The 22,812-nt window shown below is 44.5% G+C and overlaps 1 protein-coding gene across 1 annotated transcript in view; it reads right to left on the bottom strand.

The window, feature by feature from the left end:
* Positions 1-16,630: 16,630 nt before the first annotated feature.
* The window catches only part of PECR (peroxisomal trans-2-enoyl-CoA reductase), a 49,380-nt gene continuing 43,198 nt past the window's right edge, over positions 16,631-22,812 (bottom strand). Inside the window, exons 7-8 of the mRNA XM_011932304.1 lie at positions 22,565-22,676; positions 16,631-17,589 (exon numbers count right to left, since the gene is read on the bottom strand). Of these exons, the coding sequence (XP_011787694.1) occupies positions 17,504-17,589; positions 22,565-22,676 (198 nt within the window). The 3' untranslated portion in view covers positions 16,631-17,503. The remainder of the gene's footprint in view (positions 17,590-22,564; positions 22,677-22,812) is intronic.

The raw sequence follows: 22,812 nt of genomic DNA, 5'->3' as shown, positions 1-22,812 counted from the left end.
CTAAATGAAATAGTCTTCTAAAAAATTGGAATATTACAGTTCAGATTTCCTCTGTTGACTATCCACAACGCTAATCCCCTTTCTACCTCCACCCCCCATATTCCCCAGGGTAACCATTATTATCAATATGGTACAAACCTTTTTCTGGACCCATAAACACATATGTGTACTTGTGATGTAGCATCATTGTGTGTGCTGTTATCGGTAGTGAGTTTTGTTTTGTTTTATTTTGTTTATCTAAAAGGCATGCATGCATCTATTTGCAAGTTTTTTCTACTTAATAATATGTCTTAGCAAGCAATGCTTGTTAGTATACATAATACTACCTCATTCTTATTAACTGATGGGAGTATTCTGTTTATTAGGTTTTAAGGGATTTTTAGATCAGTATTTTTCTTAGCATTCACCTTCCCAGAATTTTAGTGCCTTCACAGTTTCCTTGTTGATAAATTACAACTTTGATAGGAATGAAAACACGACCAAAGTCTCCAGTTTCACATTCAAATGTGGTAGCTGAGATCACATTTTGACAATCCCATTTCCTATTTCAGATAGCATTCACAGGGGAGCAGCAAGCTTCCCCTTTTTTAGAGTGGTGCTGGATGGCACCTACTGCCTGAGTTGAAGCCAACACTGCCAACCACAGGCAGCAGCATCTGACTTTTACCAAGAGCCCCCTTGGCACCTGATGTCCAGGGAGTAGGCAGTCCCCTGACATCAGTGACTCACAGACCCATTATCTGCTTGTTTCCAAGGCAGACCTGCTGGCTCCTATTTTCAGATTTCCCCATAGCAGGGGATCTAGAGTCTAGTTTGAAAACAACTAGTAGAATTTGCAGGCCCCTCTCTTTAAGAATTTTTTGACAACTTTTGGGAGTTAGAGGAAAAGGCACAGGTAGGGAGGAAGAAGTAGAAATTCAAAACACTTAAGCTCCGCCCAGGCACGGTGGCTCATGCCTTTATAATTCCAGCACTTTGGGAGGCCAATGTGGATGAATCACCTGAGGTCAGGAGTTTGAGAGCAGTCTGGCCAATATGGTGAGACCTCGTCTCCACTAAAAATATTTTTTAAAAAATTAGCCAGGAGTGGTGGCACATGCCTGTAATCCCAGCTGCTTGGGAGGTTGAGGCAAGAGAATCATTTGAACCCAGGAGGCAGAGGCTGCAGTGAGCTGAGATCACACCACTGCACTCCAGCCTGGTTGACAGAGTGATACTCCACCTCAAAAAAAAAAAAAAATTAAGCTCCTATGGCACATCATTAACACATTTCACCAAAAAGTTGTGCTTAGACAACATAGCAATAGCTGGTATCATTCAGTTATTCGTTCTACAAAAATTTATTAAGCCAGGCACTGGGAATACAATGGTGAACTAGAATGTAGGGTCCATTCATGGAGTAAGGGACTTTCTTTTGTTCTTTGCAATATCCCCCAACATCTAGAACAGTGCAGACCTTGCCATACGACCACATCTAGAACAATGCATGCACATAGTGCGCGCTTAACAAATGTGCTGAATAAACGCAGGAAAACAGAAAAAGAGCTATTTAGTGTTGGCGTGGAAGGTTATGTTTAATTCTGAGGAGCCTATTTATGAGCTGCCCAAATCCAGCAGAGAAAAACTAACAAGCACCGTCTTCCTTAGAGAAAAAAGAGAGCTTCTGAAACAAACCAGTACTCTGAGCCAAGCATCATCACTCACCCCAAGTGATCCAAGATAGAGAAACAACATGCCTCACCTCTCCAGAGAAATCACATTAGGGAGTGACATGACTAATGTCACCAAGGTAAAATCCAGCCACGGGTCCTTAAAAAGTCTCTTGTTTCTGCCTCTGTAGTATCCCTCACTCTGCCTTTTGGTAACAGCGTTTTGTTTTCCTTTGAAGAACACGCCCCCAATTCCATAGATTGGCTATAAGAATGAAGGTACCCTCCATCCCTCACCCCTAACCCTCAACAAGAAATGGACATGTGACCAAGACATTGACATGTGACCAAGATGAGCCAATCACTTTTTCTATAATTTGCATCTTAAGCGCAAAGACTCAAAGTTGGAAAACAGTTGGAGTTGAGGCATCAATGATTTTAAGGGTAGCATCTTGAAGAGCCGGCCCAACCACTATTGCTCTAGGCGTTAGATGCTTAGAGCGTTCCTGCTCTTGCATTTCTGAAACAAGGTCTCTTAGTCTAGCTATTTAGTATTCCCATCATTCTATGGGTTACTCCATAACTTGTCAATCAACACTAATTTTTTTTTTCTTTTTTGGCTTAAGTTAACCAGTGTTAGAGTCTGTTCCTTTCAGAACTAACCCCATACAGTCCCCTGAAGTACGTTAAGAGGCAGGAAAAGGGTAATTGTGATGAGAGAGAGAGCTAATCCTCAAAGAACACAGCCCTCTTTTAGGCAGGGTACAACACACCAAAGTTTGGTTTAGTCAGGTGAGATTTTTATTTCTGTGTATCTGCTTCGCTTCGCCTCCCTGAAGAGAAACAGACACTATCTGTTTCTATCTGTTCTATCACTCTGTCGTTTCCCATAATACAAATGACTTTCTACATTTTCAATTTTTTTTTTTTTTTTTAGACAAAGACTTGCTCTGTCGCCCAGGCTGGAGTGCAGTGGCGCAATCTCGCGATCTCGGCTCACTGCAAGCTCTGCCTCCCGGGTTCACGCCATTCTCCTGCCTCAGCCTCCCAAGTAGCTAGGACTACAGACGCCCACCACCACACCTGGCTAACTGTTTTTGTATTTTTAGTAGGGACGGGGTTTCACCATGTTACCAGGATGGTCTGGATCTCCTGACCTCGTGATCTGCCCACCTGGGCCTCCCAAATTGCTGGGATTACAGGCATGAGTCACCACGCCTGGCCTCAAACTATTTTTATCGGATGCAGTTTGTTGGTCAATTTCACTTCCCCTCCTTCCCCAAAGTATATACTCTAGGAAACCTTAATAGTCATAGTCTTTTCTTATTCTTCAGTTCCAAACAACAAACCTATTATAACTTCTCAAAATTCAGTAGAGATTACTCTCTAGGCAAGTTCATACTCAGGAATATTTCTACCCTTTTAAAAAGAGAAAGTAATTTTTCCCAGGGAGAAAAAAAAAACACATAAGCTGGGCTGGAAGAGGTGTAGAGGACAGTAAGATGTTTTTCTCCAAGAAAGTTTGGTTATTTCAGCCCTTCAATGAAGGAGTTCTAGCCCTGTTGTGTGTCTAACACCTTTTGTGTAGAGATTTATGACCTTTATCCTCTGGATATTAATCATCTTCTAATTAATAAGGACAAAAAACATCACTCAAACGAGTTTAAGTATAAGAAGAAATGCACTGCCTCAAGTAACTGGAAACTTCAGACGTAATGCCAGCTTTAGACATAACTGGACCAAGGCCCTCCAAAGATAAAATAAACATTGGTCTCTTTTCATCTCTGAGCTCTGAGTTATGGCATTCTCAGGTCCCCACTAGGCCTGAATTGCACCCTCTTTTCTGTTAGTGATCTTAGCAGAAAGAGGATAGCTCCTTCCCAGACAGTTGATCAGCAGGCCCAGCCTTGACTCTCCTGGGCCCAAACAGAACCAATTGCTCTGCTCAGAGGGAGGAAATACATCTCCCTAGCAGGTTCTAGTCTCATGCACACCCTTGCAGAGCTCAAGTGAAGAGGAACTGGGGAGACAGGAAAGGGCTAAGAGTGGGAAAAGTCTCATTTCCAAAGGAAAATCAACTGGAAACACAAAAAGGGGAATGGATCCTGGCAGGGCCAGAGAAAACATCCACTACTCTTGGTAATGGCAGCTGCCAATGCACTGTTTCAAGCAGGATGTGTGTATCCAAGGAGGACCGCCATCTAGAATGGACAGAAAGGACCCCACAGGGAATAGTCCTGTGGGGCCAAAGCCCCACAAAACACACTACAGGAGCTCTCTGCAAGAGGAACATCAGACTCCCACTGCGTCCCTTAAAAATTCAGATAGAAAACTGGTGACCTCACCAACATCTACCCCCAAACCAAACAGACGGAGAGAAATGATTTCACTGAGTGTAAAGGGACTCTCATCTGAGACTGTCGGCAGAAGCAGAGTTTCTCACAGAGCAGTGACCCTAAAGACCTGCACTAGGATCCCTAGGGATGCTTACCCAAACTCCAGATTCCTGGGCCCTATTTGACATCATTTGAATTGATGTTCTTTGGTAGGGGCCCAAGAATCTGTGTTTTATACTATTTCTCGGGCTTTTGGGGCTTTTTTGAGATGCGGTCTCACTCTGTCACCCAGGTTGGAGTGCAGCAGTGTGATCTCGGCTCACTGCAACCTCTATCTCCTGGGCTTAAGCAATTCTCCAATCTTAGCCTCCCAAGTAGCTGGGACCACAGGCATGCACGACAACAACCAGCTAATATTTTGGTTTTTTGTTTGTTTGTTTGTTTGTTTGTTTGTAGAGATGGAGTTTCACCATGTTGCCCGGGCTGGTCTCGAACTCCTGAGCTCAGGCGATCCACCCACCTCGGCCTCCCAAAGTGCTGGGATTACAGGCGTGAACCACTGTACCCGGCCAAATCTGCATTTTTATGCTGGTCTCGAACTCCTGAGCTCAGGCGATCCACCCACCTCGGCCTCCCAAAGTGCTGGGATTACAGGCGTGAACCACTGTACCCGGCCAAATCTGCATTTTTAAAAGGCTCCCAAGCTCCAGAGGCTTGGGAATTCTGAGGCATGTCAAATTTATGAACCACTGGCAGGGTTGTTTAGAGTATGGCCTTTGGCGTAACAGGGCCTCCCTGTGGCTGCTGTCAGGATTGGGTGAAATAATACACAGAAAGCCCTTAGTACAGTTTCATGGGAAATGGGAAGCACTGCATAAACGTTAGCTGCAATTATTGTTAAGTATTCATACTTTAGTCAGATCCAACCCCATCACCTTCCATAGGCAACTGTGACCATCTGAAATGATTCAACTCAACAAGTATTTATTATGAATTGTGTAAGCATGGCACTGTGCTCAACCTCTTCTGCAATGCAAAGAAGAAAAATAAACAGTACTTGGCCAAGTGTGGTGCCTCATGCCTATACTCCCAACACGCTGGAAGGCCAGCGCAGGTGGTCAGGAGTTCAATGCCAGCCTGGCCAACATGGTGAAACCCCGTCTCTGCTAAAAACACAAAAATTAGAAAAATTAGCTGAGTGTGGTGGCTGGCTGGCACCTGTACTCCCAGCTACTCAGGAGGCTGAGACAGGATAATTACTTGAACTTGGGAGGTGGAGGTTGCAGTGAACTGAGATCGTGCCACTGTGTTCCGGCCTGGGTGACGAGCAAAACTCTGTCCCGAAAAAAATAATAACAACAGTACTTATCTTTAGTGTACTACCCAGAGCCAAAAGTAGAAAATTATGAAACTCAAATGTTCTGTATTCATCTGTGCCTTGAGTCACCCATCCTTCGGTTCCTACCATATCTTCTTCCCTACCTCACCCCCATCTTTCCTGTGATTAACTATGCTGCCATCTCTAAGTAGATTCTTATAGCTAGCTATGTTGTCATCTCTAACTAGACTCCCATGGTTAATTATACTGCTACATCTAACAATATTCCCACTTTCATTATATCTCCATTTCTAACTATACTCCTATATCGAACTCTGTTGTCACAGCTAATTCTCCTGCCATAACAAACACTTTCCAGATGCCTGGAACAGTCTCAAGTCTCAGCCCTGGAGGTGAGATTTGGAATTCAACCTCTTCCTACCTCCGGAAGACAAGCCCCCTACAATTCCAAGTTTTCTGTGTTCTCCAAAGTCTCTCCATATTAAACCTAACCAAAATTAAACATAAGCCTGGACCCAGCTATCATGGGTGTGCTTCCTAATTCAATTAAACTCTAAAAAGCAGAAGCAGAGTTTCTAAGAAGCATGTATTAAGCACTTTCTATATGCAAGGTGACTCAAAGTTACAAAATAGGAGAAAATATGCATCAAAAACTGTAGTAGGAGAAAAGTTGAGCATCATTCACATTTGCCCTCAAAGGCCACCGAAGGCTTGCCTCAACGTGAAGCTCAGATCCTTCCCTATCTGAGTGTTAAAGATAACCGAATTTATGCCTGTGGGTTTTTAGTTCACCATTCCTTTATATGGTTTCTTTCTCCACAACACTCAGAAGATCTATCAACAGACCAGAACCCTGCAACTCTCCTGGACAAGTTCTACAAAAGTCAAGACAGCAGGTAGGCTTCCCCACAAAGGTTATATACAAACCTTAGACTTCCCTACAAAGGTTCTATACAAACCTTCCTATAATCCTCTGTGCTGCCACCTCCTGGCTTCCAATTGTAAATTCACTGCAGTCTCTGGAGATGGGGCTGAGGACCTCAAATAGGTTCGGAAGCTTTCTTTTACTCAACAAATGGAAAGCTGCTGTGGCCACAATGCCTGTATGAGCCTAGAGCTTACAGGGACATAGTAATATTTAAGTGGGAGATTTAAATGAGCTGTAAACTAAACTCTAAACCTGTTAGAGCACTGCTAATTTGAGCAATAAGTCCTCTCTTTTCTTGGCTACCATGTGCCAAATAGCATTGATTATTGTATTACTATTTCATTTCATCTTATTAAGCACTGGTATTTGATGTATTAGCCTGAGAACCATGGGAAAATGTATAAGCCACTAGATATATTTCTTAAATAATACAAAGGAAGCAATTTAAATGAACCATTAAAACTTTTTGTTTTTACATTTTATTTCTCTCTCTCTGTCTCAGTGTGTGTGTGTGTGTCAGTATCAGAGTCTCTCTCTGTTGCCCAGGCTGGAGTGCAGTGGCACAATCTCATCTCACTGCAACCTCTGCCTCCGGGATTGAAGCGATTCTCCTGCACCAGCCTCCTGAGTAGCTGGGATTACAGGTGCCCACCACCATGCCCAGCTAATTTTTATATATTTAGTAGAGACAGGGTTTCACCATGTCAGCCGTGCTGTCTCAAACTCCTGACCTGAAATGATCTGCCCACCTTGGCCTCCCAAAGTGCTGGGATTACAGGTGTAAGCCACCACACCTGGCCAGCCTCTCCAATTGATAAATGCTTAATATTAGATATTTTGCTTGACCAAAGTAGAGGGCCCTTTCAAGCATATGCATGAATACCCTTTGAACCAGTTTGTGGAGTTGAAACTGTCCGCCTCTAAGCGCTTCTCTCCCTTCCCATGCCGAGCCTTGCAGGGTCTTCTCTCCATGAGCTGTTTTCAATTTAGAAAGGCCTTGTCACTTCAGGTAGGGAATTTAAACTGAGCCACCCCTCCCTATAGCACACATCTTTCCTACGTACCCTGTAAGAAGATCAGGTGCTGGCCAGGCACATTAGCTCAGGCTTGTAATCCCAGCACTTTGGGAGGCTGAGGCGGGCAGATCACCTGAGGTCAGGAATTCAAGACCAGCCTGGCTAACATGGCGAAATCCCATCTCTACTGAAAATATAAAAATTAACCGGGCGTGGTGGCGGGCACCTGTAATCCCAGCTACTCAGGAGGCTGAGGCAGGAGAATTGCTTGAACCCAGGAGGCAGAGGTCGCAGTGAGGAAAGATCGCACCACTGCACTCCAGCTTGGGCGACAGAGTGAGTCTCAGTCTGAAAGAAAAAAATACAAAAAATTACAAAAAGAGGAGGCACAGTGCCCTCTCTTTTGTCCCTAGGCCAAATGACTTATCACAAGTACTCCTCAGTCCAAGGGAGAGCAGAACCTGTCCAGTTGTTGTTAAACAAATGTGGTTTCTTGCCTATAGAAAATGTATTGGCTGGGTGGGGTGGCTCATGCCTGTAATCCCAGCATTTTGGGAGGCCGAGGTGGGTGGATCACCTGAGGTTAGGAGTTCGAGACCAGGTTGGCCAACACGGCGAAACCCCATCTCTAAAAACCAAAAAAAAAAAAAAAATCAGCTGGGCATGGTGGCCCACCCCTGTAATCCCAGCTACTTGGGAGGCTGAGGCAGAAGAATTGCTTGAACCTGGGAGGCAGAGGTTGCAGTGAGCTGAGATCACACCATTACACTCCAGCCTGGGCAATGGAGCAAGGCTCTGTCTCAAAAAAAAAGAAAGAAAGAAAACGTATTATAAAGATGCACTGGCATAACACTTTGACTCAAAATTTGAGTATCCCTTTCATGATTCCTGGCACTATGACATCCCTGAAAAGCAAGAGAATGCATGAAAATGCACATCTCATTTTAATGTTTATGTTTTCTCCTATGGCAACATAGGAGAATGGTTTTGTAGGAACGCAAAACTTATTAGCAAAGGCAAAATCCTTAGCTGCCACCCCACTGATACCCAGAAGAGGTTGATTTAAAGATCTCGACAGGAAAAATCGTAAAACTAGGAGAGAAGACCTCTACTACCCACAGACAGTGCAGTAGCCAAAGAGCAAAGCTCCTCAACTTAGAGGAGGTGCAGACCTTCCTTCCTTCTCCGTAACTGGCCAGAAATCTGGTACTGCCGATTAGCTGCCCAGGAAAGCTAACTGTGAGATGGAATTTAGCATACAGATTTCTTATGAATGTGCATGGAACCAACACCTGGGGAAAAGAAGGGCACGAAGGAACTGATTGGGCCTCAGTCAACCCTATGGGGAGTTCTAAAGACAGAATGAAAATTTAGAGCTGTTCTGAGTCAGTGAGCGAGAACTGGCCCTCTCTGTCCCCTCCGTGAACATCAGTCTTTGGATGAGGGCCACTGGGGAAGGGAACATGGCCTTGGCCGAGGCAGCCCTCTTCAGCGGAGGCTGTCCCAGATGTGGGGTGACAGCTAGGGCCGTGGCTGGCAACACTTCCAGCAGCTTCTTCCTTCTGGAGGGAGGATCTAGGGCCCACCAATCTCAGCAGCCACTGCCCAGCAATCCCTGCACCAAAATCCATCCCTGTGGGCAGTCACAAAAGCTCAGGATTTCCTTCCTCTCAAAATGCCAGGAATTCTTTTATCAGATTTCTTTAACATAAGATTAAGTCCTCCAGGCATGATCACTTAAGCCTTCGGCCCTTTGGAGGGAACGTTCTAGAAATAAATTTCAGGAAGTTGTCCACAAGTAGAAGCAGTCTCACCCACATAAACATGATGAAAACTCTTCCCTAGAAGTACTGACATATGTGACAACGTGGATGACCCTCAAAAACATTATGATAAGTGAAAAAAGCCAAACACAAAAGGTCACACATTATATGATTCAATATACATTAAATATCCATAGAGAGAGACATAACTCCAGCTGGTGGCTGCTGGGGGCAGGGGAGAGGGATGGAATATGAAGAGCAACTGCTTAATGTGTATCGAGTTTCTTCTTGGGATGATGAAAAAGTTTTGAAACTAGACAAAGATGATGATTACACAACATTGTGAATGTACTAAATGCCACTGGATCATTCGTTTTAAAATGGTTAATTTTATTTTATTTTATTTTATTTATTTATTCTGAGACGGAGTCTCACTCTCTTGCCCAGGCTGGAGTGCAGTGGCACGATCTCAGCTCACTGTAACCTTCCCAGGTTCAAGCGATCCTCCCATCTCAGCCTCCTGAGTAGCTGGGACTACAGGCATGCACCACCATGCCTGGCTAATTTTTGTATTTTTTGTAGATGTTGCCCAGGCTGGTCTTGAACTCCTGAGCTCAAGCAATCCACCCACCTCTGCCTCACAAAGTGCTGGGATTACAGGCTTGAGCCACTGCAACTGGCTAAACTGGTTAATTTTTATATTATGTCGTTTTCACCTCAATTAAATGAAATGGAGTAAAATATACACACACACACACACACACACACACACACACAATCAAACCCAAAAATCCCTGGGAACAGCCCACTTTATGAAAATTAACCCTCTACTATAAGAACCTTAATTTTTTAATAACTTGGAATTATTAAAATGTTATTCTGTCTTCAGAGCAAACTTAAATCACACAAGGCAAATCAGGTAAAACTATCTGTACTTAAAATCAAGCATCCTATCCATGTAGTAGGCTCTGGAGAGCCAAATTATGTAAATCTGTACTTTAAACATGAGAGAGAACTTCTGTCTACATGTAAAGAATATTTTCCATCGAAAGGAGTTTGAAGTATTATGATCAGATACTCTTTTAAGTTTCTTGAAATAAAAATGATGTTTAGAGATTTCAGGGTGTCCAAAATAATTATCTGTTTGCAAAGGCACACTCCAAACAATTCAAAGATACTTGATGAACTCATTCATCTCTTATTGGTAAAATGTGAAAAGTGGGATAGGAATATTCTGCTGTAATACATTTGGTATTTGGTGACAGAAAGACAAAAAAATGGTGTGAATATACTTGCTAGAAGCTAAAAAATATGTGAATTAAAGTATCTTTAAACAAATAATGCTGTGCCACCATCACTTCACCACTATTACCCAGTAGAGTTAGAAGCTCCCTAAGAGAAACTTAACTTTGAAGTAAGAATAGTAGCCCAAAAACCACAAGGTAGCCAGGCGCAGTGGCTCACCCCTGTAATCCCAGCAGTTTGGGAGGCTGAGGTGGGGAGATCACTTGAGACCAGCCTGGCCAACATGGTGAAACCCCCATCTCTACTAAAAATATAAAAATTAGCTGGGCGTGGTGGCACATGCCTGTAATCCTTGGGAGGCTGAGGCACGAGAATCACTTGAACCTGGGAGGCGGAGGTTGCAGTGAGCCACGATCACACCACTGCACTCCAGCCTGGGTGACAGAGCAAGAATCTGTCTCAAAAAAAAAAAAAAAAAAAGAGAAAAAGAAAATGGAAAAAAGAAAGAATTGGATAAAAGCATTCATTTACCCCAATTCCCCTAATGTCCATACCAGCCTACCTCCACTTCACAATCAATCCCATTAATCCCAATCCAGATTCGATGTCTCACAACTAAATCTCCCAGCAAGTCTTACCTACCTTCTTCTGAGGACCTCATCTTTCACTATAAACTCAAATGGAATCTCTCTATTTCTCTGTATTTTTGTATTTCTTAAATCATCAAGAATTTTTAAAAGGCTTCAGTAAAACCAGAAATAGGCTGTTCCTCTCTTCTTGGTTCATCTGAGAACAGGAAGCCAAAGACATCTAACAAAATAGCCTTTGGTAGACAGCTTTTCATGCAGAAGGTAAAATTACAGGGTAAGAAATTCTGACTTATATCTACTGTGAATCACTTACAGAAATGACTCTTTTTCTTCAGATCCTTGCTATTTAAGTCCATGATAATCATTTGCATTTGAAAAAGCTGACTCTGTTGAGTCATACTTAGAACTACAAACTCTGACTAAACTTGTAACTCAGTCCAGATAAATGAAAACAAAAGCCAAATTGTCCAAAATATGCAAGAAAAACAAGGAATATTGTTTTTACTTTGCTGATTTCTTTGAGTTTTTTTCCAAATTTACCAACTGGATATAATTTCCCCACTCAAAGCATATGAACTCAGGTACAACAATGCTACAGAATAATTGGATGACATTGTCCATTTCTTGCAACCCTCCATTTACCCAACTGGCTTATGCTAGAACTGACTCACTGGTAATGCTAACCCAGCATGGGAGGCTGACCAGGGGTACAGGGTTCTTCCTAGGGCCTGCAGAGCAGAATCCAGGTCAGAAGGCAATAGCTTTGCACCATCAAACATATATTCTATTTGGGACCTCGTCTTCCACTCTCTCTGCCACACTCACAAACCACCATAAACTATGGCAGGCTCAGTGAAAACTCCATCCTGTTTCTCGCCAGTAACCTTCATGTGTTGTCAGCTCACTTTCCCCCATGTTACCCCCATCCAAATAATTCAGTTTGGGCTCAATAATCGCTAGTTTGGATGTAGTATACCATTCTTGAATATGGTTTAGAATCTTCCTGCTGGTTGGTCTTATTTCAATAGATGCCTCCTTTTCTGAAATGAAATCCTTGTAAACAAGGAGTGCAGAAGAAATACCAAAGGAAGAAACTAAAGCTCAAGCTGAAGCTTTGCAGCCAGGTCTTGAATCCTAAGAAGCCACTGCCCAGACAGGCTGGTGTTCCACAACTAACCACAAGGTGACACTGCTTTGAGCCAAGCCCCAGGTTGTGTTAAAACCTGAATGAGATCAATGGTGAAGTTTTACAGTTGCAGAAGAGCCAAGTGGCAGCCATTAAAAGAAACCCCTTAGACCTCCTGATACGGGAAACAAAATGAATTGGCTGTGGGTCCCGGCTGCTGTCCCTCTCCATCCACCACTGCCTTCCCTCTCGGGCTGCTCCTGGCCCATGACAAGCGCAGTCCTGCTGTCCATCTAGGCTGTTCCCTTGGGACAAGGGCGGCCCCCAGGGGTGACTTTGGCTTGAGAACTTCCCATCCGCCTAGTCCTCCCTTTCTTGGACTGTACTGCAGTCTGTGATTTTTTTTTTCCAACCCAATTCCCTTCCTTCTCTCCTTCACAGCTGATAGAACTTCATGATAGGACTATTCAGGAGTGGCCCCGTGATGGTGGAGATAGAAAAGCTTTCTAATGGGCTGCGTACAAGGGAGCAACTGGTATCTACAAGGGAATGAAAAGTGGCCCAAGATGAGAATATATACAGTGGCCAGGAAATAAGGACTGGGGTAGAGGCCTACGGAGGAGCCCAGGGGAGTGGGTGCTCCAGGGGAGTGTCATTTCCGCCTCCCACGTTAATGCCCCTAGAATGGAATCCTCACGGAAGAGGCATAGAACAACCAAGCAGCCAAGAAGACTCAGCCGATTGATAGCTGGCCTTCATCACTGGTCAGCCCAGAACTGGTGTGACAGGCACAGGGATGGAGGGAGGCTGTAGATGGCCCATTAGTACGGACTCCCCATTAACCGAGGTCAACAGAGCTGTTGCTGCCTCTGAACGTCCAACCTTCCTGCAACACAGACCACTGATGAGCCCTGAAGTGGCACTGCTGCTTAAGAACACCAAGGGGCCACAGGATGGCCAGTCAACAAGCGGCTGGGTCCAGATGTATTGCTTCTCTGTTCCATGAAAATGGATCTGGGCCCTGTAAGTTGTTTCCCTGGGCCAGTGGGCTCTGAAGCTTTGTCAGGAGAGAGTGATGGAGAGACATTGGAGGAGGAAGAGGGTTTTGCTTCCTGACCTGCGCAGTGCGGACTGCTCCGCAGGAGTGCTAAGCAGCACCAGCTTCCCAGTACCTCCCTCGGGGAGTTTTGCATCAGAGGCCTCTGCTTGGACACCTCTCTGTGCAGTTTTCCCCAGGCCCCCAGAGGGCAGGTTTCTAGCAAGTTCCACCAGCAGAGCACCACAGTGACTTCTCTGCCTTCCACTGAGCCACAGCCATGTCCTCCCTACTCAATCTGGGCGTCAGCTCCAGGGGTGCTGTGGAGGGCTCTTTTCTTTTTTTTTTTTTAAAGGCAGGGTCTTACTCTGTCACCCAGGCTGGAGTGCAGTGGCGCAATCTTGGCTCACTGCAACTTCCACCTCCCAGGTTCAAGTGATTCTCCTGCCTCAGCTTCACTAGTAGCTGGGACTACACACGCCTGCCACCGGCCCAGCTAATTTTTTGTATTTTTAGTAGAGATGGGGTTTCACCATGTTGGCCAGGCTGGTCTCAAACTCCTGACCTCAGGTGAGCCACCCGCCTCAGCCTCCCAAAGTGCCGGGATTCCAGGCATCAGTCACCGTGCCCGGCCAGGACTCTTCTTTGAGCTCTCAGTCTTGGCCCTAGTAGTGCAGGCTACTCCTGATTTCTGCTATTCTCATGTTCAAGTTCTTTTTACTTCCTGCTAGCCAGTCCTACGCTACTCCAATCTGCTGTGATAATCACTCTTCACTTTTAACTGTCCCTGTTCAAATTGCCGTGTGGTTTCTCATCACTCCTCATAGTGATAGATGCCTCTTCCAGGCAAGAGTTTGCCTTTCCTGCCTGCAGGGACTCAGACACCATGACTATCTGGGGACTATAGAAAGCCTGGTCCATAGGCATGGAATCCCATGGGACATAGCATCCAATCAGGTGACTCACTTCCCAGTGCAGGAGATGAAAGAGTGAGCCCCTGGCTGTGGAACCACTGTCCGTCCACACTCTGCACCACCCATAGGCAGCCAGCCTCACAGAGGGCTTCACCAACCAAGGCCCGGCTGAAGGGCCAGGATGGAGTGCTGACTTCAAGGGTGCATGTCCCCCGTAGGTTTGGGACTATGTCTGGGATCTGGTGGGTGAAATCAGGAGTGGCCCTGCATTCCATCATTCCCAGTGATCTGCTTCAGGATTTAAGGAGAATAGCAGCACTGGAAATTCTGGTCCCAAAGAGGGAGGCTCTTGCCAGGGGACATAAGGTCCCAGTGAGCTACAAACTATGACTGATGCCGGGACTGATGCCAGAACACTCTCAACTGCCTTTGTCCAGGCACCGGCAGGAGGAGATAGAGTTACTTTTACACAGTAGGGACAGGGGGCAATACAGGTGGAATCCATGTGACCCATTGAGGGCCTGCTGGTATTCCTGTGGGCCACTGGAAATGTGAATGCATACTTTCAGCAAGCCTGTCTTAAGAAAGCATCACTTAGCTGCAATCCGAGATGCCTCCTGCCCAATCCTCTCTCCCCTCTCTTTTACAGGGGTCAGCCTTGCAGCATGGTCTGAAGGCCAGCGCTGCCTTCTCTGGCTCCCTGTCTTTATCCTCCACAGACCTGGTACCCAATAAGTGTCATGCAAATCTCATTATGTCTGGGCACCTGCTTTTCAGAGGACCTGAACTAACATAAGCCACAAGCCAAAAGATTAGTGTATGGGGAGGGATAATGTTCACAAGGGTCATCTTTATCAACAAACTCTTTTTACATAAACAGAGAATTGTTTTCATGTTGTTTTCTGGATGTCCCTTTCTCTCAGTTATACGCCATGGGTATCATGGCCTTATCCTTTAGAGCACTCGTGCTCTCTCTCTCTCTCTTTCTCTCTCTCTGACTCTCTCTCTACTGTAAGCTCAGTAAGGGCAGGATCCATGTGTATTTTTTCACCATTGCATGTCTGACTCCTAGCATAATGCTAAATACATAGTAGGAGCTCAAAATTATTAAGGCTATTCAAGAACACTCACTCTACAACAAAATTTACTAAGTGTAGTTGCAAAAGAATATTATTGACAGGGTACTATTATGAGGTATACAAGAGCCCTGGATAATAAATTCATAATTCTAAAAGATAGGTAATGACCAGCTGTCCCGTGATAGTCTAAGAAGAAGCTCTAAGAAGGAGTTGTACCTAAGTTTAGCGCTACATAGGCAGGTTCCGTGCCTTTAGCAGAAATAAATGGCAACGCTATGGAGATTTAAGGAGTCAGTGGCAGCCAACACCACAGGTCATGTGAAAGCAAAGCCCTGTCAGGCCGGGCGCGGTGGCTCAAGCCTGTAATCCCAGCACTTTGGGAGGCCGAGACGGGTGGATCACGAGGTCAGGAGATCGAGACCATCCTGGCTAACGCGGTGAAACCCCGTCTCTACTAAAAAATGCAAAAAACTAGCCGGGCGAGGTGGCGGGCGCCTGTAGTCCCAGCTACTCAGGAGGCTGAGGCAGGAGAATGGCGTGAACCCGGGAGGCGGAGCTTGCAGTGAGCTGAGATCCGGCCACTGCACTCCAGCCTGGGCAACGGAGCGAGACTCTGTCTCAAAAAAGAAAAAAAAAAAAAAAAAAAGAAAGCAAGCCCTGTCTTTTCCGTCTTCTCCACCAACCTGTATTAGGGCCACTTTGCCCTCGAACACGCTTTGTAATTCTCAGTTTTTATGATATTATCGGTTCCAGAAGGCCACCGTTAAAGTGCTGTTGGGAAGGAAAAGAAAGCTTTCTGATCTTCCCACATTATTAGTATGAGCACGAAATTTAAGGACACACTCTCAAAGGCGATTCTGCACTGGCACAAACCTGACAATGGAGAATACCTCCTTAAATGCTGCACCCTGGGCACCTCATTAGCCTCTCCCTCATGCTAGCCCTGCTTGGGAGCATGAGGAAGCTGCAGATTCTGGGTCCCAAACCCCAGAGCTTGGTAAATCACACACTTTAAATTGAGTGTGAATGATAGGCCGAACGAAGTGGCTCACGCCTGTAATCCCAGCAATTTGGGAGGCCAAAGCAGGCGGATCACTTAAGGTCAGGAGATCAAGACCAGCCTGGCCAATATGGTGAAACACCATCTCTACTAAAAATACAAAAATTGGCCAGGCGTGGCAGTGCACACCTGTAATCCCAGCTACTCAGGAGGCTGAAGCAGGAAAATCGCTTGAACCCGGGAGGTGGAGGTTGCAGTGAGCTGGGATTGCTCAACTGCACTCCAGCCTGGGTGACAGAGTGATACTCCATCTCAAAAATAAACAAATAAATAAGATGAGTGTTAATGATAAAGAAAATAAAATAGCTACTTCACCTCAGACACTTGAAAGAACTTTGATTAAGACAAAGAATGAACATACTCAAGCTGCTAAAGGCATTTCTTAAATTAGGGTCTAACTATCAGACTGGAGCCACGGAAGGCAGAATATGGAACCCTAATACATTTGCATACAACTGAAATTTTGTTTTTCCCTACAGAAGGAGATGCATGAAAAAATGGAATACTCTGGACAGAAAATCAAGACACAAATCAGGCACTGCCAAAAATAAATCACATAAAACTTTTTCTTTGAATTAACAGAATTTATACAAATTTGACTTCATGAGCACAAGAAACTACACATCAATAATTACCATAAGGCTTTATTGTTCCAAAAGTATTTGCCACCAAAAATAAGTCATTATATAATTTTAATTGTAATAATCATAATTATGACACAATTTAGATTTTCTACCTTTATGATTTTTTTGTTTTGTTTTGTTTTTGGGTTTTTTTTTTTTTTCAAGATGCAGTCCCACTCTGTAGCCCAGGCTGGACTGCAGTAGCACAATCTCAGCTCTCTGCAACTTCTGCCTCCCGGGTTCAAGCGATCCTCCTGCCTCAGCCTCCCGAGTAGCTGGGACTACAAGTGTGCACCACCATACCCGGCTAATTTGTGTTTTTTTGTTGTTGTTGTTTTTTAGTAGAGACAGGGTTTTACCATGTTGGCCAGCCTGGTCTTGAACTCCTGATCTCAAGTGACCCGCCCGCCTCAGCTTCCCAAAGTGCTGGAATTACAGGTGTGAGCCATGGCTCCTGGCCTCCACCTTTACAATTAAATAATAAAATCTTCTGGGAGTTCATGATCCCTAGAATTATTATTGATTTAAAATTATTCCATCTTTCAAATACTTTTCTTAGAAATACAAACTAAAATCATTAAAATATGTTAATTTCTGTTACTTAAACATTTTTAAATCACAGGCTTATTGGGAAATAAGAGTATATATATTTCAGGAATAGTTTTTCAATAGATATAATTAATAACATTTAAAAATCAGAAAAATGTTTTCCATACCAACTATAAGCTTTTAAAAAGTACAGAAGCATATCCTCGAGATGTGAAGGCACTGGGGGATGAGGACACCTTGTTTCCTCCGCTCAGAGCTTAGCTTTGTCCTTAAAAGACGCCTTCATCCTTTTGACAACAGAAAGGTCCCCTGCTCCCTCGGGCCAGTTGTCATGATCTGTTAAAGAAGTGGAAAACCTCCTGTCACTTGCAAATCTCATTTGTCCTCTTTGATCCCACCAAATCCTCTTGTGAATTTCCCTGGTTCACACATTTTTCTCAGCACCAAAAAAGAAATCCTTAGGGCACATGTTTGAGAAAAGACTTCAGATTGAATCTCAGGTCTGCCACGTGTTAGCTTTCCTGAATTTGGGGGCATGACTCTTTCTGAGCCTCAGTTTCCTCCTCTATTAAAGGCTATAACAATATCTACCTTTTAGAGTTGTGTGGGTTAAAAATGACATCATGTGTGCCTTGCTTGGTATACTGTGGATCGTCAAGAAATAGTGTCTCCTTAATAATAACAATTTAAAAATAGTGTCCTTACTTTGTACCAGGCACTGTTAGTTGCCTTTCCAGCATCCAGGTCCCCATCTCTTCTTTCCAGCAGCTTGTTTCCATTTAAGGATCTAAAAGGTGCTGGGGAAGCTTGGCACCAAGGCATGAGGTCTAAGCTAAGTCAGTCAGTGCACTATAACCCTGCCACGGTTATTGGTTGGAAATGGACATTTGCATAAGCTGATCTAATATAGAGTGGATCTCAGCATGTTGTTAGAAATTCTGGAACAAAGTCACTCCCCCAGCCCTCTCTCTCTCTGTCCATCTGGGTAGGAACACGGAAGTATGCAGCCTTACACACAGAAACAGCAGGCAGCCATCCTGCAATGAGGACAGCCTGCCTTAAGACAGAGCCAACACCATGGAAGCAAAAACAGGAAACAGGGAAAAATCGTCCTTGATGAGATTAGTGAGCTCCTGAGTCATGTCTTACCTGTTTTTCAGTTATGTGAGCCAGCAAATTCCTTTACTGATTAGCCCATTTTGAGTTGTGACTAAAAGCATCCAGTTCAACAAAGGACTTTATTTTTATTTTTATTTTTTTTTGAGACAAGGCCTTGCTCTGTCACCCAGCCTGCAGTGCAGTGATGCAATCATGGCTCACTGCAGCCTCTACTTCCCAGGCTCCAGTGATTCTCCCACCCAAGCCTCCCAAGTAGCTGGAACTACAGGCATATGCCACCACGCTCAGCTAATTTTTTAAATGTTTTGTTGAGACGGAGTTTTGCCAGGTTGCCCAGGCTGGTCTCGAACTCCTGGGATCAAGCAATTAGCCCACCTTGGCCTCCCAAAGTGCTGAGAGTACAGGTGTGAGCCATGGTGCCCAGCCCCTGACACAGGGCTTTAAATGTGCATTACCTAAGGCCGGCCACAGTGGCTCACGCCTGTACTCCCAGACTTCAGGAGGCCGAGGCAGGTGGATCACCTGAGGTCAGGAGTTTGAGACTAGCCTGGCCAACATGGTGAAACCCCATCTCTACTAAAACTACAAAAAAAGTGATGGGGCATGGTGTCGGGCGCCTGTAATCCCAGCTACTCTGGACGCTGAAGCAGGAGAATCACTTGAACCTGGGAGGCAGAGGTTGCAGTGAGCCGACATCATGCCACTGCACTCCAGCCTGGGCAACAAGACAGCCTGTGGGATCGAAAAAGAACAAAAAAAAAAAGTGCATTATCTCACTTAATCCTCCCAACAGCTCTATGAAATAAATACTGTATGTGTCCCTGCATATAGGAAAAAAATGGAGGCTTATAGAAATTAACTTTCTCACAATCATACAGCTAATAAGGGTAGAGCCAAGTTTCCAACTTAGGCATTCTCACGTTGGAGCTGCCAATCTTAAAAGAAAACATCATAATGAAAGGCTGAATACTCTCATTCATTTTTCGGGGGGCAGTATATTGTTAAAAGACAGGTGTAGCTGCTTTCTTCAAAAACTTAAAAAAATATGTTTAATGATAAAAAAAAAAGTGTTAGGCCGGGCGCGGTGGCTCAAGCCTGTAATCCCAGCACTTTGGGAGGCCGAGACGGGCGGATCACAAGGTCAAGAGATCGAGACCATCCTGGCTAACACGGTGAAACCTCGTCTCTACTAAAAAATACAAAAAAAAAACCTAGCCGGGAGAGGTGGCGGGCGCCTGGAGTCCCAGCTACTCGGGAGGCTGAGGCAGGAGAATGGCGTGAACCCGGGAGTCGGAGCTTGTAGTGAGCTGAGATCCGGCCACTGCGCTCCAGCCTGGGCGACAGAGCGAGACTCCATCTCAATAAATAAATAAATAAATAAATAAATAAATAAATAAATAAATAAATAAAATAATAAAATAAAAAACGTGTTAGAATTACAAAAGAAAATCATTTCACTCAAGGCCTATGGAAGCAGCTATTTGAAATTTCTTGCCCTTCTAAAGGAAAAACAGTGCAACCTACCATAAGAAATAGTGACTGCATTCTACTGTGAGAGAAATGGAAAGATTCTCTCCACCCTCACTACTTGGAATTCCTTCAGAAAACAATACAGCAAAACTAGGCAGGTATTTCTTCTTTCCAACCAAGACGCTTCAAACCACCGTATCTTATGGACATCACCACATTGATGTTATTACTAATGAAATACACGTGGGAGGGGAAAATAATAAGTAAAATTAAAGTTCTAATACCGTGATATTGTGAAATATACCTTTGGTCTTCAACCTCATTTCCTGCATACAACTCCTAACATCCTTAGACTCTCCACAGAGTGGTGTGTTCTTATATGTTAATGATTGACTGACGGCTGGCAGCCCCTAGTTAGCTTCAGAATAGGGGCTGGTCACCAGACAGACCAAGGCATGATTACAGGGTTGGGACCTTCAGCCCATACCCACCCCACAACCTCTGGGGAGGTAAGAGGGGCTGAAGGTTAAGTTCATCACCAAGGGCCGATGGTTTAATCAACCATGCCTATGTAATGAAGCCTCCATAAAAACTCAAAAGGACTGGGTTCAAGAACTTCCAGATAGCTGAACACATGCAGGTTCCTGGCAGGGGGTGGGGCCGAAAAGGACACAGAAGCTACATGCCTTGCCCTGTGCACCTCTTCGGCTGTATCTCCTGTAATATCCTTTATAATAAGCCAGTACATCGAAGTGTTTTCCTGAGTTGTGTGAGGTGCTCTAGCAAATGGCCTAACCCAAAGAGGGGGTCATGGGAACCCCAACCTGAAGCTAGTCAGTCAGAAGCTTTGGAGGCCCAGACTTGTGATGGCGTCTGCAGCAGGGGGCATCTTGTGGGACTGAGCCCTCAGCCTGTGGGATCAGACCCTATCTCCATTGTCAGAACTGAATGAGAGGACACCCAGCCGGAGTCTGCTGCAGAACTGCTTGCTTGCTTGGTGTGTGGGGGAAATAACCCCAAACAACCGGACACAGAAGTCTTCTGTGCTAATGGTTGTTGTGTTGTGGGAGCAGAGGAAAACCAGTTTCAGTTTTTGCTCACCTCTCAGATATACCAGTCATTTATTAATGCAAAAAAGGTCTTAAGCCTTGATCAGACTGTCAGCACCTAAAAGAGTAGGTAGAACCTGGGGCCTTGATATGAAACTCAAATTCATCTGGGTTACATCAACCACATGTTAATTTGCTACTAGTCAGTTAATTATCTTTAGGAATAGAACTTCAATACATTTGCATTTTATATCCTTTACTACACTTTTGGAGTGATTTAGAGTTATTAGGATGGACAAACCTTTTAAATTCTGTGGATTTGTTTTGTTGTTTATAAAACTAGGATACTGGACTTCGTGATCTTTTAGGACCCTTCAAATCCCAAAGTTCTGTTGTCTAGTCATGAGATACACACACACACACACACACACACACACACAAAGGCATTTGCATGTAATATCAATATTTGAAACTTATAAAACTTCTGGTTTATTTTTTGTTTGTTGTTTTGCTTTGTTTTATTTTGTTTTGTTTTTGAGACAGAGTCTTGCTCTGTTGCACAAGCTGGAGTGCAGGGGAATGATCTTGGCTCACAGCAATCTCCGCCTCCCGAGTTCAAACGATTCTCCTGCCTTGGCCTCCCAGGCAGCTGAGACTACAGGTGCCCACCAACATGCCCAACTAATTGTTTTTTATATATATTTTTAGTAGACATGGGGTTTCACCATGTTGACCAGGCTGGTCTCGAATTCCTGACCTCAAGTGATCCACTCGCCTCAGCCTCCCAAAATGCTAGGATTATAGGCATGAGCCATGGCGCCTGGCCATATTTCTGTTTTTTGTACATCAAAAATGATGAATACAGAAATTTCATATGGCTTCATTCAATATACATCTCAAAGACAGTACAAAATAGCACCATAACACCCCACCCCACCTAGCAGGCCTGATCCTTCTGCTCAGATATGTAAGCCATTTATTGGAGGAACAAAATGGAATTAAATCTTTAAAACTATAGCATGCTCTTGCCTCTTCTCTATCTCCTCTTTAGAAACATATACTCGGCCGGGCGCGGTGGCTCAAGCCTGTAATCCCAGCACTTTGGGAGGCCGAGACGGGCGGATCACGAGGTCAGGAGATCGAGACCATCCTGGCTAACACTGTGAAACCCCGTCTCTACTAAAAAATACAAAAAACTAGCCGGGCGAGGTGGCGGGCGCCCATAGTCCCAGCTACTTGGGAGGCTGAGGCAGGAGAATGGTGTAAACCCGGGAGGCGGAGCCTGCAGTGAGCTGAGATCCGGCCACTGCACTCCAGGCCGGGCGACAGAGCAAGACTCCGTCTCAAAAAAAAAAAAAAAAGAAAAGAAACATATACTCATACTGAGAATATTTCTCAGGGTTCAAATTCCACCAACCTACGCATATATAAAAAGCTAAGTTCTGTAATAAAGATAGTGAGATATTTTCTGTGACTAGGAATATTCCATTAAAAAAATCACATCATAAATATAAACATTTTGTACATTTTGATGTTCTGTAAGAGAACACCCTCATCTCTTAAGTTCTATAAGAGAACACCCTCATGTCTTAAATAAATACGTATAATAAATTTTAAACTCCTGAACACCACACAGCATAAAGCTGGTGACTGCTCATTCCTCAGCTGCTCACCTGCTATCTCATATGAGTGAGTATAGAGGCACTGGCCCCCATCCACATCCACCAACTGTCCAGTGATGAAGGAAGCTGCAGGAGACAGTAGGAAGCAGACCACAGAGGAGACCTGGAAGCAGAAACACACACGTGAACAGGTAAAAGCAAATACTCCCCATTTCCAACCACTTCACATTCCCTAGTAAAGACATCTCAAAGCACATGACCGTAACATGAATCCAACAGTGTGTGCATGTGCACCACAA

The sequence above is a fragment of the Colobus angolensis genome, unplaced genomic scaffold (genome assembly GCF_000951035.1).
Source record: "Colobus angolensis palliatus isolate OR3802 unplaced genomic scaffold, Cang.pa_1.0 Scaffold95, whole genome shotgun sequence".
Taxonomy (NCBI): Eukaryota; Metazoa; Chordata; class Mammalia; order Primates; family Cercopithecidae; genus Colobus; species Colobus angolensis.
Note: the sequence above shows the minus strand (reverse complement) of the source record. Positions and strands in the feature narration are given on the sequence as shown.